General features: G+C 35.8%; 1 protein-coding gene across 1 annotated transcript; it reads right to left on the bottom strand.

Moving 5' to 3' along the window:
* Positions 1–3909: 3909 nt before the first annotated feature.
* On the bottom strand, positions 3910–11202 carry LOC120326004 (selenoprotein S-like). The gene is made up of 6 exons (XM_039392201.2): positions 10731–11202; positions 10146–10283; positions 9308–9414; positions 7950–8045; positions 6825–6900; positions 3910–5972 (listed from the first exon to the last, which is right to left on the bottom strand). Exons 1-6 carry the CDS (start codon positions 10840–10842, stop codon positions 5899–5901), a joined length of 603 nt encoding a protein of 200 aa, XP_039248135.2. The 5' UTR covers positions 10843–11202; the 3' UTR covers positions 3910–5898.
* Positions 11203–17817: the final 6615 nt, after the last annotated feature.

Here is a 17817-nt window from a genome sequence, read left to right as displayed (position 1 = left end):
ATCCGCAGGTTCAATCTATATGTGGGTGCTAAAACCCATGGGTTAGGGTTAGTATGGGTTTGAATATCCGCAAAACAAAATAAATTCCATAAGTGCAATAGTATGCAGGTGCAATTGTCGTGGGTTTAAATGTACGGGAACCGTTATTATGTCCCAACGACCCGTGTTACTAAATGACTAGACTCATTAAATAAATGCAAGCATTGAATGTCCAGCTTTTTTTCAGATTTGACAAAAATTGGGGAATACAAACAAGAGTTCTTGAAACATCGAACCGCTGGATTACTCCATAAAACTGCCAAATTATCCCTAAAGGGGTAATTACCCCAGTTTGGGAACCACTCAACTTGGGTCTTCTGAACACTGGTTTTATAACTCTCCTAATTTTATTACAGAGTATAGAATCACTATCTTCATATTGCTTCACCACTATTTTCTGTTATGTTTTCAATTAATCTCTCCTCTGATCATGCTCATCTTAGAAAATGATGGAGCAATTATTTAAACTAACTTATACTAAGAGAGTGGTGGGACAATATCTAATATGTCAATCATTGTCGAAAATAAATGACAATTTGCGTGTCGAAAACATTACGGCGGACTGTTTAATTAAAAAAAAAAAACAGCAGTAGACAGAAATCTGGAACCGTAGTCATACCAATTCTCATTTAAACATAACCTGTAAATGTACGTGGGCGATTTCTCATTCGTGCAGGCACATTAGCAACAATCAAATGACATGCGTCATCAAAGTACTTGTGTATTTAACGAGTTGCATCGCATCGGAGGCTTACACAGAATGTTTAAACAAAGCGGTGCCGGCAACGTAAAGTATATTCGAAGGAATAAATATTTGTTTAGTCAGTTAAATGTATTGAATACATTATTTTAGGGTGTGGCAAACACTCCCCTTTCTTGTTGCACCAGCAATTCACTACTAGAGCAATTGGGTCACACTTTTCACAGTTAGACAAATTGGATCTCATAAATTCGCAGGTGAAAATTTTAAGTGAATAAGGCTTGTTCGTATGTTAGTACTTGTCGTTCATACGGAATGCCTCAGATAATCGAATACGGCATACGCAATATCCGAAAACCAACATGCTAGAACAAACATGGCACGATCTTTATCCAAAATCACCCTCGCGAAATATCATAGTCCTGGTGCACAAAACTACGCCAGTAATAAGCACCATTATTAAATAATAAAATGCGGTAAACCAGCAAACGAATTTTCATAAAATATCAAGTGCGCGTCACCATATTTTTCATTGCACAAATTTACTACTTACTAGCGTGAAACTAAATACACTTGGAGAGGAATCCGACTGAGTAAATAATTATAAATGTTTTACTGCCGTCGGGCTATTCAACATATCACCGCGAGGTCAAGAATTTAATTACTTTCTCTAAACAGAAAACACTTACAACCGTATAAAAGTGCGACGATGGGACCTTCACCCTGTGCAAGTAGCCAATAATATACCCAATCGTGTATACCCGACCCATAGTGAGTGGGGTATTATGAGGTTAAAAATATTTTATCTGCTATCAGAATAAGGCTTTCTAAGGTGTAATTTGAAATTATGTGTGCATGCTGGTACTCCCATTCATCGGCCTGAAAGATGCTACAGATATTAAATAAACCAGAAGTTCTCAACCTTTATCGCAAATGGGTGGGGTATAAAGATCGCACATACTCTATACCAGAATAAGGCTTTCTAAGGTGTAATTTGAAAATTATGTGTGCATGCTGGTACTCCCATTCATCGGCCTGAAAGATGCTACAGATATTAAATAAACCAGAAGTTCTCAACCTTTATCGCAAATGGGTGAGGTATGAGGTTAAAGATCGCACCTACTCTACCAGAATAAGGCTTTCTTGGGTGTAATTTGTTATTATGTACATATGCCGGTAGCCTACTCGCCTTTCATCGACATTAAAGATAGTCTACTACAGATAGTATCACTTACATAAAATACTAAACCAGAAGTTCTCAAACTTTATTGCAAATGGATGGGTATGAAGATAAAGATAGCACCTACTCTACCAGAATAAAGCTTGCTAGGGTGTAATTTGTTATTAGGTACATCGACGTAAAAAATACAGGTTCCCGTACATTTGAACCCACGACAATTGCACCTGCATACTATTTCACTTATGGAATTTTTTTTTATTTTACGGATATTTGAACCCATACTAACCCTAACCCATGGGTTTTAGCACCCGCATATAGATTAAACCCGCGGTATACGCATGGGTTCAAATGTACGGTCACCAAAAATACATACATATATTATACCACCTACATAAAACACTAAACCAGTAGGTCTCGACCTATATCGTAAATTCCTCCTTCGCCTATCCTGAACTCGCATACCTCATTCACTGTGCAATTTAAATGTACTTCAATTGTTAAATCTTCATTGAATCCTTAGCTAGTACGTTCTAATTCTGAATCTTTCGTGACAGAATGGCCATTGTAATGCTGCTTCGTGTTTATTTCTATCGAGCACATTTAATATCATTGTGTATTCGTCGGGGATATTTTCACAAAAGGATGCTGCAACGCTTGGCGTACAATGAATAACAGTTAGACAATGACAGAAAGATAGTATATCAATCTTGCTATAATCTAGACGTTTCAACATTCAATAAACAATATTGCGATCAATCAGCCTTATTAAAAAACGCTCTTTCAATTGGTTATGTTGTCAATATCAAATTTTTTCTGTAACCAAAGCTAGCTCACAAGCTTCCATTTTTACTGCTTGTTTGATGACTTACGCACATGTAATTGAGAGGCTTATTCACGCTATTCGCTCTGAACAAGGTAATATATAAACAGCCTGGTACCTAACGATATGTGAGAGCTACTCTAATTTTGAAGGACCGGAATCTTTCAGATTCGACATTGCTTAAAAATTTATTACACCATGTTTGAGGTGAGGGCATGGGGTTTCAACCTGTTAAAACGTTAGGAGTTTAAGGACCATAACGCAAGGATTTGAAGCTTAATTCTACATTGCAGTTACTCACATTGCCTACCCAATTTACTACACCATGGCGGGACGTTGGACTTGTTTACCATTGAAACGCTAGGGCAGCGGTTCTTAAACAGTGGGGCGCGTAGACGATTTTCTTTTTTTTTTGTGGGGTGAGGGGGATGGGGGGTTGTGAAGCTAATTAGAAATATTTATCAGACTTGATCTTGCCCACAAATTCTGAAAAGGGGGCGCGGCCCAAAAAGTTTGGGAACCAATGACTACGCTTAGGAGTTTGAACAGCCAACGCCCATAATGCAAGAATTTGAAATTGTATTCTACACAAAAATTCTTCCGATTCTGCATCGCCCATACGATTTAATACACCATAAGATGGGATGGCGAACCAGGGATTTTATCAATTAAGATACTATTAAAATGTTAGGTATTGGTGAGTTATCAGTAGGGCTGGGCATTTTCGAATACCTTGTGATTTCAGAATCGAATCGAATAATTTTTACGAATCGAATCTCGAATACTTGAAAATATAAAATTGTAAGCGACTTTATCATAGTAATTGGTCCTCTCAACAAATGAATTACTGAAGACATAGAATAAATCACTCAGATAGATTACTGAGCGTTCACACAGAATAACAAACACGTTTTATCAATAACTCACTACAGAAAATAGTCATATGTTAGAATTTCGTTGAAAAAATATGACTTCGATGAAAAAAAAATTGGGGAATTCACCTCGACCATTAGCGGAAAGATAAAAACAAGATGGCGGCGATTTGAAATTCCAGTCTGAACCGATTCGAATAAATTACTATTCGATTCGAAATGCCCAGCCCTAGTTATCAGTTCAAAGTCCCCATAAAGCAAGAATTCTAAGCTGTATTCTATCGCACAGAGACTGAGAAACATTGCACATATAAATTTTATTTACAATGATAAAGATATAAATTCAGCATGTTGTGACTTAAATCTCAACTTGTGCCAAAACCGTCCGGTTCTTTACAGCAACAAGCGTCATAAAATACAAAGGGATCCAAAATAAGACAATTCCATAAAATTGAATGAGAAAAAAAGCACCAGGGATTCAAAAATGGGGGTTGTTTCAAAACAGGGCTGTGAGGCCGTGATTGGAATGTTCTCAACAGAGTTGGAACTGGAGTCGAAAATTCAGACTACCCGGAGTCGGAATAAAAATATTAATTTTCACAGTCGGAGTTGAAATTTCATCCTTCAATGAAAATAAAGTCAAAATTTTCTTCAGAAACAAAAACGATATCAAGTTTACCAAGGGTTAGTAACAGTCTAATGCTTGCATACACCAAAGTTTTTGCCATCAGAATTAAATTTTCTCTCAAGTTTGAAGCTGGAGTCAAAAAGTTTTATTGGCCCGCAATCAAACTCGAATTTGTCTCAATCGGAGTCGGCGATATTGGTTTTCGTAAGAAAGATCCAGAAAATTTTTTCTGAATGTCCACAAGTGGGCAATCATATGCATTTACTGTGTGAATGTGTTTGACTTACTTCCGGTATATATATACAAGGAGACTTGCAGGCAATTTTTATGGAATTGTGATTGAATAATCCAATTGTATAAAGTCACTTTATAAAACATAAAACGCTTGTGTTGTGTGCTTCCACTGAAAAAGTGCGTTTGAAAAAGATAAAGATGAATAGTTAACTATGATTATTATTCGAAAATCGTGTGTCAGGTTTTTCTAGATACATACTACAAGAGCAATGAAATAATAATATAAATTGCTATAAACACCGAAATAAAAGATTTGAGTGGATATATCTTTGGCAAAAGTTACAGATACAATAAAATTAATGTTTGGATGCCATTATTGATTTTTTTACCGGTTAGAAAAAATAAACTTGACTTTACATTATAGTTTTCAAGTGTGAAAATTTTTTACTTTGGGATAATTATCTATCAAGTAAGATATTTCATAATACAAGCAAGAATATAATAGCATTATACAAAGTACAGGGTGTTCATAAAAACCTGTTGCAATTTCAATTTTGTTGCGAAGTCACTTCTCAGTATATCTTAACTAGGTTTGTTATATTTCAATCATTGTTTAAGTTTTTACTTCATTTAATAGCTACACCAGTAGGAGAGACCAAAAACTATTTAAAAATTAATAATAAATTATTTTCTAATAAACCTCTAGGAATACCCTGTATGTTTGAAATAAATGAAACAAAATAATCTCAAAATTCAACTGCATTGAAGGCACCGTTATCAACCACATTAGCAAAACAAATTTTTGACTAGAAACACCCACATTGCTATATCTATAATAGTGTTCACTCTCAAGCAGGGACTTAATAACGAAGTGAACCAAATTTAGACAGACAAAGTCGCAAGAAACTACTGATAAAGCACAGTAAACAAGTGGATAATGAGCTTATTGATCCAATTTTTCCAGATGGCAAACTAATCGGATTCTCTCCACTACTTATGCATTAAAAACAGCAATTCAAATTTATGCTTTTTGGCTATATCCTTTGAGATATTGTAAGTACACTGCTTTATTAAAAAAGATTGAAGAATGTAATATATCTAAGCTATTCTGTATTTATTCATTTAAAATATAAATTCAAGTTTTAATGAGTTCTGGTTTTTTCCTAGTTTTTAAAGTAGTTGCTTGTAGAGTGTCTTGTCAGAAGAGGAAAAATAACACTCTTTTCAAGCTACATTTATGAATGTTGTGAAACAGAGAACTATTAAATTCTTTCAAGAAGAGAGCATGCTCTATAAAAACCTTTGTGAATGTTGTTGATCGTCAATAATATGATTTTACACTAATAAAATAATTTGGGAAGCACAGCATTTACAAAAGAGAACTCAGTGGAAGCACACATTGAATACACAAGCGTTTATTTAACCTCATCCGCCCCCAGTTCGCCTTGGGGGAGGTCGGTAGCGAGTGCTTGAACTCGTCCCGGTTAAAGGATTGTAATCTGGAAAATAAAATATAAATATGAAAAAATCAGCTCAAGAGTTGGTGACCAAGATAAGAACCCTGTGAAACTATGATAGTGAAACCAGCTAACAAAGCTTTTAAACATAGATCCTGGAGGGGGGAAGGTTTTCAGGATATGAAGGATGATTCAGTATATTTTAGTACTATACATATGGAAGCCTTTTTAAATTTTCCAGATAGTTATCGATAGTATTATACCTATATACCCCAGACTACCAGAGGGTATGTTTGTTTTTATAAATTTCTTTGGTTATTTCCTTATTTGTATCTAAAACCCATTTTGTCTATTAGATTTCTTGCATATTATACATATAAATTAGTAGGCTTTTTATTAGATAGTATCAGAATTATTTTTTCGCCTTCCAAACAATAGCAGATCTGGCGTGCTAGAAGTATGTGTACCAATATGGAGGTAACTAATTTTGTTCGCCTTCGGGTAAGAATCGGGTTCGTATTTTCAAATTCTGCGGAATACAAGTACGAGTCTCAATTTTGAATTCCATGAAGTCAGAATATTTGACTTTTCATGGTGATAGATTAAGTCAAAATGTATAGAAACTACAGCAAAATTAAATTGGAAAAGCGTTTCTAACAGTCTACCTAAGAACACTTGCATAGTTCTAAATATTTGTTATCAAAATTTCATTTATTCTTCCCAGAAAATGAGCTGGAGTTAAATACCTTTGCTTGGAGTAGGTAATTGTAAATCCGTTATAAATCTATTGTAAATCTTTTCCAAATCCACAGTTCTCCACCATCATTTTATATGAAAAGCATATCTTGTGTAATTAACTTTAGTGCAATTAAAAATCCCAAAAAATAAACTTACCATTGTCTCTCAAAGGCTTGGCTTTGTCCTTTGATCCCAGTTTCTTAGCAGTAGCATTGGCAGCCTGGATTTTATCCTAAAAACAAAGTCATATACTAACTGATAACAATCACTTGACTCAAAGAAAATTGAATTGTGCATTACTTTCAGTACTGTAATATTGCTTCCAACAACAAAAATCTAATGATAAAACACCTATGCTTGAATGAAGCAACAATTTAGCATGACATCAAATATTTTAGGGTGGACATGAGGTGCTCCTGAAGTATATGCACCAAGATGTCGCATAACATGTACCATAACCTGGTACACATACTATGTTCAAATTGTGTGCTATCTTGGTGCACATACTTCAGGAGGTCCGGACATGGCATGGCTTTGCAGTATAGCGTTAGACCAACTGTTTTGGTACACAATTTGAATCAAAATCTCATGCCAACCACATCACCGCTAGTGTGATAAATTGGGCAGGCAATGCTGAACCAGAAAGATTTAAGCTAGAGGTAAGATCAGGCTCAAAAATTCCAGCCTGACCCAACCCGTGGATATTAAACCTGACCCGAGCCCGCCTAATTGACTGGATTTGCAGGCCCTAGCCCGAAGCAAACCCCAAATTTCATATTTTATTTACATGTTCTTTAAATAGTTTTGGTGCTCCCGAAGTTTGCGAACCAAGATGACGGACATTGGAACGTAACATGGGTAACAGGTTAGGGTTAGGCGATAATTTTCTTCCAATTTTCCTTATTTTAGTCCTATTATCAGTTCGAAGACTAGCCAAGAGCCTCCCACAGTATTTATACCTAAAATTATGGCCTAACCCTAACCTAGTACACATATTACATTACGATGTCCGCCATCTTGGTTCGCATACTTCGGGAGCCCCAAAGTTTTAGTATATATTTTTTATAAACATATATTAATTTCAATAAAAAGTCAGCTATAGAGAAGCCCAACCCAACCCTAACGTAATGATTGACATTTCAGGCCCGAACCGGCCCGAAATTCGGGCTTCAAATCTCAGCTCTAATTCATCCCTTCCAAAATAGCAGTTTCTTACACAATGTTAGCTATCAGTGGCCACATTCTAAGAGTAAAGCACACGAGTAATTTTTTAAAACTTACATTTTGTTCAACTTTCCTCTGAGTAGCATGAGATGATTTCCCAGCCTGCATTGCATCATAGTCTTCAAGCTTTTCCAATCGTTTCTTCTCCTCAAGCTTAAAAGGATGTGAACATTAGAAAGCAGGCTTGAATGGTTGGTAGTAAATTCCGTACTCCAGTAGCATGTGTACCAGGTTTGGGTTGGGCCAGGATTTCATTCCGATTTTCCCTATTTTAGTTCTATTACGAGTTCGGGGACTGTGTGTGTTAGCCAAGTGAATATACCCCCTGCCCATAGGTTTCAGTCCCTTTACACAATATTATATAAAATAGGCCAACAAAATTACCGTAGTTACCAGTACCCCCAAATTGGTACACAAAGTTTTGGAGCGCCTGTTAATGAGCCGGCTTAGATGGTTGGTAGCAAATTCTATAAGGGCAAAACCAAGGCCTAATACAGCTCTGAAAGAAAACCTACTATCTATTTGGCATCCCAATACCAATATTGTTCCACCATCATGGCAATTCATATGGTGATGGTACCTTATAAAATATATCTATCTCTACTTTTAATCAACTGCACTAGCATAATATACACAAATTAGCAAGCTTACAAAGAAATCCAAATTTATGGTGCAGAAAACCATTGTGTGGGCTTAATCATGGCCTCTCAATACACAAAATACACTGGTGAATGCAATTTTGAGTTGTCTCAAGCAATGGGAAGTAGCAACGGAGAAGAAAACCTATTATGTTGACTTAATCATGGACTACTAAGGCCTCTCAATCAAGGAAAAAGATAAATAAATGCCAAATAAAATAAATCGAGTTTTTTCGAGCAATGGGCAGCAGTTTATTTCAAAACTCCAAAATGTTTACAAATTAAAAAGAAAGGATTCTGAAAAGAAGTCTGTTAAATCCCCATACAGGGAGGTCTCGGGTTACGACATTCGCGACTTACGCTGTTTCGAGGTTGCGAATGCGCACTCCATAATGCTGTTCCGAGGTTACAAACCATGCCATTAAAAATATAAAAAATGATACTGTACTGTACAGTATTTGCTTTTATTCATGGGATATGAAATTGTTTTCTGTATTTTTTAATAAAGCACTTTTCTGCATTATTTGTACATTTAATTACAGTACCATGCTTTACAATACAGTACGATATGTGTAGAGTAATTTATGCAATGTACAGTATAATGTTCAGACTTACACTGAAATTGGGGTTACACCGCGTCTCGAGAACGGAACAACATCGTAAGTCGTGGACTCCCTGTACTTAGAAATTGCTACTAATTCAAGCATAATTATTTGACTGGCAATATGAATCGATCATCAATATTATACTAAGGAATGAACAATAAAATTTATCCACCTCTTGCCTTCTCTCTGCCTCCCTTCTTAGAATTGCAGATGCTTTTTCCTGCATTCTTTGTCTGGCAAGTTCCATTGCTTCAGCTCTTTTAGCCAGAACTTCAGGATCTAAGTAGCAAAAAAATATTTGAAATAATTGAAGAATATAGTTTTTAATAGGGAGCTACACAACCTTCTTTGAAATATTCTATAGTCTCCATGCATGATTGTGAAATCTTTATAATATTCGGGTTTCTCAAGTAAAAAAAGGCGTCACCATAGGTCAATCGGCACAATGCATCTCAAATATAGTATCAGTAGCTACTCGTATCTCGATGGCCGCCTGTAACTTGTCTAATATGTTGTGTTTCTTTCACATTTGAGTGAGTTTGAGTGACCTCAATTAAAGAAATTTCTCTTGTAATATTCTATATCAGCGCTTCTCTGACTGCGTTCTGAGAGCTTCTTCGAAGCGTTCCGTGGAACAGGAATCGAAATTGCGACTTAATTGGTCGTCATGCCAAACTCGGTTTCATTTCGGCAACTCTGGATAGTAAATTTGCCTCCAAAAAGGCGGAAAGGGCCCTGCTATCTAAAAAGGCAGATAGGCCTAGCGCCAGTCTAAAAATCATGGAGTTTTCATTAACCATTCAATATGGTTGACTTTCTAAGAGTCAAATTAACAGCAAACATTTTAATTTCAACATAGAATAAATTATTTGAAAACTATCCATTAATTTTATTTTCTAATTTCTTGGCGTTCCGCGAGGCAAGATAAAATACGCTCCGGGGCCAAAAAAGTTTGAAAAACGCTGTTCTATATTATACAAGATCATTTTTAATATTGCAAGTCGACTTACCATTTTCCACGGGATCATTTCGTTCTTTTGCTCTTTCAATCATTTTCTTGACTTTTTTCTCAATGTTACTCCATAATATTATAAGTAGAACAGCAATTACCATGAGAGTCCATCCATATGTGGCAAGAAATGATGTTACTAAATACAAAAAGTGAAAATTATTATTTTCAAAATGATGGTACAAATTTATAAGAGGTGTTCAACACTGCTACCTCTTTAAACTATTAAAAGATTTGCCGTATTACAAACGTTTTTTGATGATGCAAATCCATGTTTTGCATATTTTGCCCAAAATATGGGGTACCAGAAATCGTCTCAGCCCTGATATAAGTGGATCAAAACTACCAACCAAGAATTATGAGACTTGTGAAAAATATGCAATAAGTCCACCTCCAAAAAATATAATTTTTGATCCATGCATTGAAAACCGTTCGACAAGGTTTCTTCTAAGTCAGACTGCTGTTTGGAATTAATTTTCATATCTGAGCAATCCACGTATAATTTAATAACTTCTTTACCTACGTTATCATACTATCATGTGGCTTTGAAGCCAACAAAATCATACTGCAACATCACATTACTCACCTGCATAGTAAGAAGCCATCATCACATTGGGATTAATATTTTTCAGATCAATTTGTTCCTCCACAAATTCATCTTCTACTTCCACAGTTGCATCCTCCACCTCAGCGGCCATTCTTAGGCCAAAAATTAATATTTATACAATATATAATTCAACTGAAAATCAAATTACACAAAATATTCAGTCAATTCATTACTAAAATCCTTCCTTAATCAAATCAGCAAAAATAATAACAATAATGATATAAGTTCAATCATGCTCATCTGGGCATCATTTTTAGGACTAAGAAAAGATTTATGCACTACATTGCGAAACAAACTAAAATTCAAATTTACACATATTACTTATTTCAACATAAAACAGTTCTAAACCAACATAAAATAAAGACAAAGTTCCATCATGCACATCACAAATCCAAAACAAGATATCCAGTACAGAGAGCGTTCATAAAGTCCGCTCATAATTTAAATAAACGGGGCTCCCGAAGTATGCGAACCAAGATGGCGGACATCGGAATGTAATATGAGTACTATGTTAGGGTTAGGCCATAATTTTAGGTATAAATACTACGGGAGGCTCTTGGCTAGTCTTCAAACTGATAATAGGACTAAAATAAGGAAAATTGGAAAAAAATTATCGCTTAACCCTAACCTGTTACCCATGTTACGTTCCGATGTCCGCCATCTTGGTTCGCATACTTCGGGAGCACCAAATAAACAAATCATATGATATCGAAAAATTCCGTTTGCATTCGAAAAAAAAATTTAGTCTTCATGAACGTACATTTTTATTTAAGGCAACAAATCTTATCTAAAATATATCCCACAAAATTGACAATATAGTTGTATAAGCTAGTTAATCTTGCATATCGAAAAAAACTCTGAATGTGGTCGTTAAAAAACTTTGCAGCGATGCAAGCAGTTTTATCACACATTTAATGACACATACATCCTGTCCCACAGAAATTGATTCATAAACATAAAACAAATTAACAATTGTTTTAAATTTAGAATATCGAAAAGGCACGCATTGACATAAATTGGTCGAAAAAAAGAAATATCAGAAAATATATTGTAATAGGAATATAATTACTAATATTTCAATTAATAACTTTTTCCAAATAAAGTATTAAGCTATCAAGAACATCAGTCTTTTTTCGATTTCATGAAACATATAATCTGCAAAGAAAAAAATGCACATACAAACGGTCTAATGCCACCAAGACAGAATTGTAAAACAAACGCAACGATGTGTGAGCAGAATAAGCAGCATTGCCAAGTCCAATTCGACTGTTCAGAATTATACTAAACAAGAAACGTACATTAGCGCATTAATAACAACAGTTTAACGCTCTGATTCTAATATTGTCTTACAACACTCTTATCCAATAGTGCTTCAAAAATGATAAGCAATAAATCTCCAATTAAAAAATGCCAATCAATCACCAGCAAACTCGACCAAATAAGGTATCAATTTAGTGCACCATCATCCTTAAAAAATTTGCTGTTAATTTTTCAATCTTTTTTACATCGTTAGCATGTTCTGTTTCATACTGCAGTCTTATTTGATCGTCTGTTACTGTGATCACAAGATTTCCGTTGCAGTGTCTGTATTTTATTGAGTATCTGACATTGAAGGGATCACTTTGATAAAGTCTTTCAGCAGCTTTTGCAAACTCTTCCCAAGTTTCGATTTTTGTCATCTTTATATTCTATTATTATGAACTTTTAGAGACTAAAACCTGATAATGTAGTAATCAATGAAAACATAAAATCAGATACCACTCTGGCATAAATGAATATACTAAGTTACCACTGGGACTGCTTGAATAACTGAATAACACCAAACATGAATAGGTCTGAAATTATTCATGATTAAGTCAGTCATTTCAGCTTTTGAAAAAACAAAAACGGGTGCGAAATGAAATTCTACACAACCTACAATTAGGCAGGTCCCTCGCCGAATAATGAAATAAGGTACGGTAAATCGGTACCGTACCGCCTAAATTAAAAAAAAAGCTGAAATGCAAACTCGCGCTGGACGCTACCGGTACCGGCTACCGTAGGCTACCTAGCTTTTATGAATACCATTCATCCTCTTTTATACTCAGATTGAATTTCAACACCAGTCTGCCAGTGGGAATTTTATATTCAGATCGAACTAATCAGTTTGTTAAAGGCAGGTTTATATATGAAACAGTGATACACTAACAAGAAAAACATAAACCACAACGCGCTTCATTCCTCAAGCACTTGCTGAGAGACACGTCAAGAATCAGAAACGTCAATCAGCGGTTTGGTGGAGTGTCTGGAGTTCCAGATAACTCCGAGTTCTGAAATCCGGAGTGGACGTTAAAAATAAGAAATGCATCGTTCTCGTTTATCAACAGCCTAAACCTGAAATAAAATTCGCAAGCTTGCGACTGTAACAGAAATGACCATGGGTGTCCTAGAAGGACTTTTTTCCGGATGTAAGTAATATAAAAGTAACTTAAATTTCGGATACCTACTGTAACAACTGTTGATCGTTGCGTGCTTGTATTCGGTGAAGATATAGATCTTGGATCTAAGCGCAATGTCGCTTGTTGAGAGCTTAGATTAGGGGTCGGCAACCTACGACCAATATATTCACTGAATTATAGTTACGAAACAGCCGTTTTGACAATTATATTCTTTAGACTAAATTGTATTATAACCTAACAAGTATATAATTCACTACTACTAGTTTAATGAGCATATAATTTAATTAATTATAATTAGACAAATGGCAACAAAACGCAGAAAAATTGATGCTAAGTGCAAAGGCTTCAATGGCGCCGAAAATATTCAAATGTAATTTCATGAAATGCAGTGAGGAAATAAATCTATATTCTATTCGATAGATGTATCACTGCTTGATTTTTATTATAAAAAGTATCATCCGTTTGGTTTTCAACTTTTTTAAAATATGTGCGACCCGCCAATGACTTGCAACCTTTAATTTTGGCCTGCGAGCGACAAAAGGTTGCCGACCCCTGGCTTAGATGATTCGTCCCGATTTGATTTTTGAGGAAATCGTTTTTTTTTTGTTCGGACCGTCGTCGGATGCGGACGTGGCTACTTGAAAAGACTGAAACGTGTGTGGTACATTCACTGCGACAGAATGCAATAGTCAGATATTCATATACAGCAGTGGTTACCAACATTTTATTTATCGCGGCACACTAACGAGCTCTTCAAATATTCGCGGAACACATATCACAAAACAAAAATCTTTTTTACTCATAAAGCCATTTTACAATACAATACAATACAATTTTATTTCGATCTTTCGTCTACAACACAAATAAAAAGAACACAGACAAGGTCAACTGAAAGATCGGGAAAGTGGGCAAAACCTATATAAAGGTTTATAACGAACGCTGTAACCAGCGATTATGCCCATTCACCCACATTCACACACGTGAAACACACCAAGACAATCATACTAGAATAAATTAAAGAACAGAGTACATAATCACGAGAAAATAAATTTCACGGGCAAAGCTTACTTGTCATGTTGTAAATATTTTGATGAGTGAAAGTCGTGATAAATACAAAAACATTTAGAAGTTATGTGACGGTGCCTGTGCCGAAATGCGAAAACCAATAATAATATTTAATTGATTAGCTGCTGTTTTTTGTAAACAAATAAAACTAAAAAGTAAACAACAAACATAAAAACACGAAAACTAGTTTCGGGCGTTGCTTCTCTTGTTGCAAAATTGGTTCGAATTCGTAGAAATTGGAGTAAATGTTTTTATTCTTTGCAATGTCCAACATTCCGGAGCTTCCATCTTGTTGTGTTGAACATCGATTGTTCCTATGAATTGTTTCTCTCGCATGAATTTACTGACCAATCCAGTGTCGGCAGCTAAGTCGATTATTTCTGTTTCCTCGAAGTCCCTTATTTCAATCACGTGTTACAAGTGATCAACGCAATTTTTATCGAAGCAGCTCCAATGTATAAAAGATATAAAAGCTAGTCTGTATTCAATCCTGTTTGTCCGGTTTTCCAAGTTTTAGTCCAAGACGTATGTGACCTAAAAACATTTTCACTGGTCTCTGAGTTGTAAACAATTTCGATCCCGACTCCAATTCAGTTCCAGTTCCCATCTTATATTTTGCTATAAAATAATGAAAACCAAAGAATATCAGAATAGAGGAAAGAAACCCGATTGTCCCCGTCTTACAAAATTATCATTTCGGAAAAGTGCGATAGTCGAGCCTGAAAACATGGTTAATAGTTACCAATATTATAAGAGTTATCTTACAATAGGGTACACGAGAGCGCCTTCGGAGCACCTCAAATTATTGTTAAACATGCGCGGCCGCACGGGTACTACGAGATCTTCGAACGCATCGCCCATCACGCGCTTCCCAATTTCAAGCTAACAAAATTACCATTTCTAATGCCGGAATGCGGATATCTATGAAGAAAATAGTTGACCTTCTTATGACTTTATTTTTTTATTGTGCCTTTTTTATTTTCGTATTAAATATTGAATGAAAACCCGGCAAAGTCATTGCATGAATTTTAATGTTATGAGACGACCACGTCTATAACTCTGTTTTATTCTGTATGCCCATATTTATTCTTACCACTTGAGTCACTAGTGAGCAACTGTGTAACTTTCTCTTTCACTTGGTTTGTCAGACTGCCGGCAGTGTAGATATTTCTCTGTGTATTAGGTTATTGTTATAGCGTTTTATTGCCGGTAATTTGTGTAATTATTGTTGCAAAATGATATTAGTAGTACAGGTTTACTATTTCACCAGTTTGGCATAGCTCTGTTCACTAGTTAACTTGTATTTAAAACTTCCGTAACTAGTCTATTTTCGCAGTTTATTTCCTGTGTGATTTCCATATGTCTATGCGTATTTCCATGTATATTACGTGTTTGTCGCTAAGGTAGGATTTGTGTTGTATCTTTAGTGTCATACTAGTTATTCTTATGTATATCTAGGTATGTTTTACCCGGTTTTTGTATCCCATTATAAGTAAATAGTTCATGACTGTGACGTCATAGACCAATTCCGTATCTTGTGTTACGTATGTATCCTACGGTATTTGTACTGTGTTTTTATTTGTTTATTGTATTTCTTATTGGAGTATTTGGTTGTATTAAGTTCTTACAGGTGTATAATTAATCTAGTTAGTTAACTTAGTTACTCTGCTGTAATTGGAACCGCAAGAAGATTATTTCGTGATTGACATCTAGTGCAACTTCAGTGTCCAATAAGCTGGCAGAAAGAACCTGCGTGGTGATATCAATTTTGGTACGCCACAGTTATTTGGAGTTTAAATATTTTTTCAATAAATCGGCAATAATGGCAATTCTACTAGTCAAATAATGATTCCTTGGTAAAATTTGGAGAAAATTTCGCACAATAATTTTTGTTACCTTGTTTGACATTTTCAATTTGACGAAACGGTGTTGGTGGGATTTATGCAAAACTTAGAATTAAAACAATGCCCAAATACGACTCCTCAAATTTGTCGTTTCTGTTTGTTAGCAAGAGCCGCGGTGTAATTCTAGCGGAATTCAGGGGATTGGAAACTACCTCATCTGATTTGTGAAAAACACCCTCGCTGCGTTTAGTATTACAGATTGCGCTTGCCCTGTTTTGAGTAATTACGCGTTCTGTAACACAAATCCATGAAATCGCTGAATTCCCATCAATGAATGCACTACATCAATGAATAAAACTAAATAATTACTAGAGCGGTATCGGTGGTGTTTTTCTGTTGTGGCTTTCTACACCCAACAAAGCTCTCTATAAGCTCACTAACTATCCCTAAAAATTTATTTTTGAAATATTCAAAACACGGCATTGCCTACTCAATTTATCACCCTCTAAGTTGGTTTTGGACATGGTATTTGTATCCGCGACTTTTTAGCTGACATTAACATAGTAAGGTCCGACGATCCCCCTCGGAAAATTTTCAACGACTTTTTGATAAAAAAAATTGACGAGCTCCCGAAGTATGCGCACCAAGATGGCACACAAACTGGACACAGTATGTGTAGTAGGATAGGGGTTTCAGGTTGGGTGACATCTGGTGCACATACTTTTGGATCGCCAAAATGTATCCCTGTTGAACCTTTTGTGTCTGCACTTGACTTAACCAAGATCTTAAGGCATTTGTTCCGAACCTTTTTCGTTAAATTCCCCCTTCGCATTTTGAAACATAATCTGTCCTCTCTCACCTTGCATAAATACTATTTTATTTGTTCAATTTGTATTGAATCCTTATCTAGTAACAGCGCGAGACGCACTCACCCTTTTGTACAGTTTATGTCAGGGTTGGCCAGTCAGAGACCAAGAGCCGCATTTCACACTTTATTGCCGCGAAGAGCCACAATATAAACAAGAACACATAAAACGAAAACATGAACATCAGATATATCATAATTTATTTGTGACGTAATATTGGAATATTGCATTGTAAATTGAATGAAGTCGTTCGTGTATCTTCAACACAAAAATTCACGATGAATCGGAATTTTTAAGTTATTTTTTCCTTGAAATAACCAATGCGAGAAGAGCCGCATGCGGCTCGCGAGCCGCGGGTTGGCCACCCCTGGTGGTATTCTATGCGTGCGTTATCGTCAGGCATTTCACCTAAGTGCCCTCAGGACTGACTGACTGGTAAAAAAATGTCATATTTTTATACAACCCTCGTTCACGGATTTCGCCCCCAATAAGGCTTTATATGAGCAGTCACTGATATATAACAAAAATGGCTCTCTCGTAGAATGTTAGCCGGAACGTAATATGTGCCGTAATTCTAATCCAATTTTTCTTATTTTAGTTCTATTGAAAGTTTGGACTAGCCAAGTGACTTCCGTAGTATCTGTACCTAAAATTATGACCTAACTTTAACCTGGTACACATACTACGTTCCGGTGCTTGCCATCTTGGTTCACATACTACACGAGTACCATAAAATGTAAGAAGCTACCAGGGGCGCTCCCGAAGTATGTGCACCAAGATGGCGCACAACCTGATAACCCAACCTGTTACACATACTTTGATCATGTTGTGCGCCATCTTGGTGTACATACTT

Source organism: Styela clava, chromosome 4 (genome assembly GCF_964204865.1).
Source record: "Styela clava chromosome 4, kaStyClav1.hap1.2, whole genome shotgun sequence".
In the NCBI taxonomy this organism is placed as follows: Eukaryota; Metazoa; Chordata; class Ascidiacea; order Stolidobranchia; family Styelidae; genus Styela; species Styela clava.
The sequence above is the reverse complement of the archived record's forward strand: the minus strand, read 5'-3'. Positions and strand labels throughout refer to the sequence as shown.

What these genes read in the sequence shown, in the direction of transcription:
- LOC120326004 (XM_039392201.2), bottom strand. Translation starts at nt 10,842, where the DNA reads ATGGCCGCTGAGGTGGAGGATGCAACTGTGGAAGTAGAAGATGAATTT. An exon ending in AGGCAGAGAGAAGGCAAGAG is followed by an intron (nt 8,046 to 9,307) that starts GTGGATAAATTT and finishes CATCCTTTTAAG; the next exon opens with CTTGAGGAGAAGAAACGATT. An exon ending in AGAGGAAAGTTGAACAAAAT is followed by an intron (nt 6,901 to 7,949) that starts GTAAGTTTTAAA and finishes CTTTGTTTTTAG; the next exon opens with GATAAAATCCAGGCTGCCAA.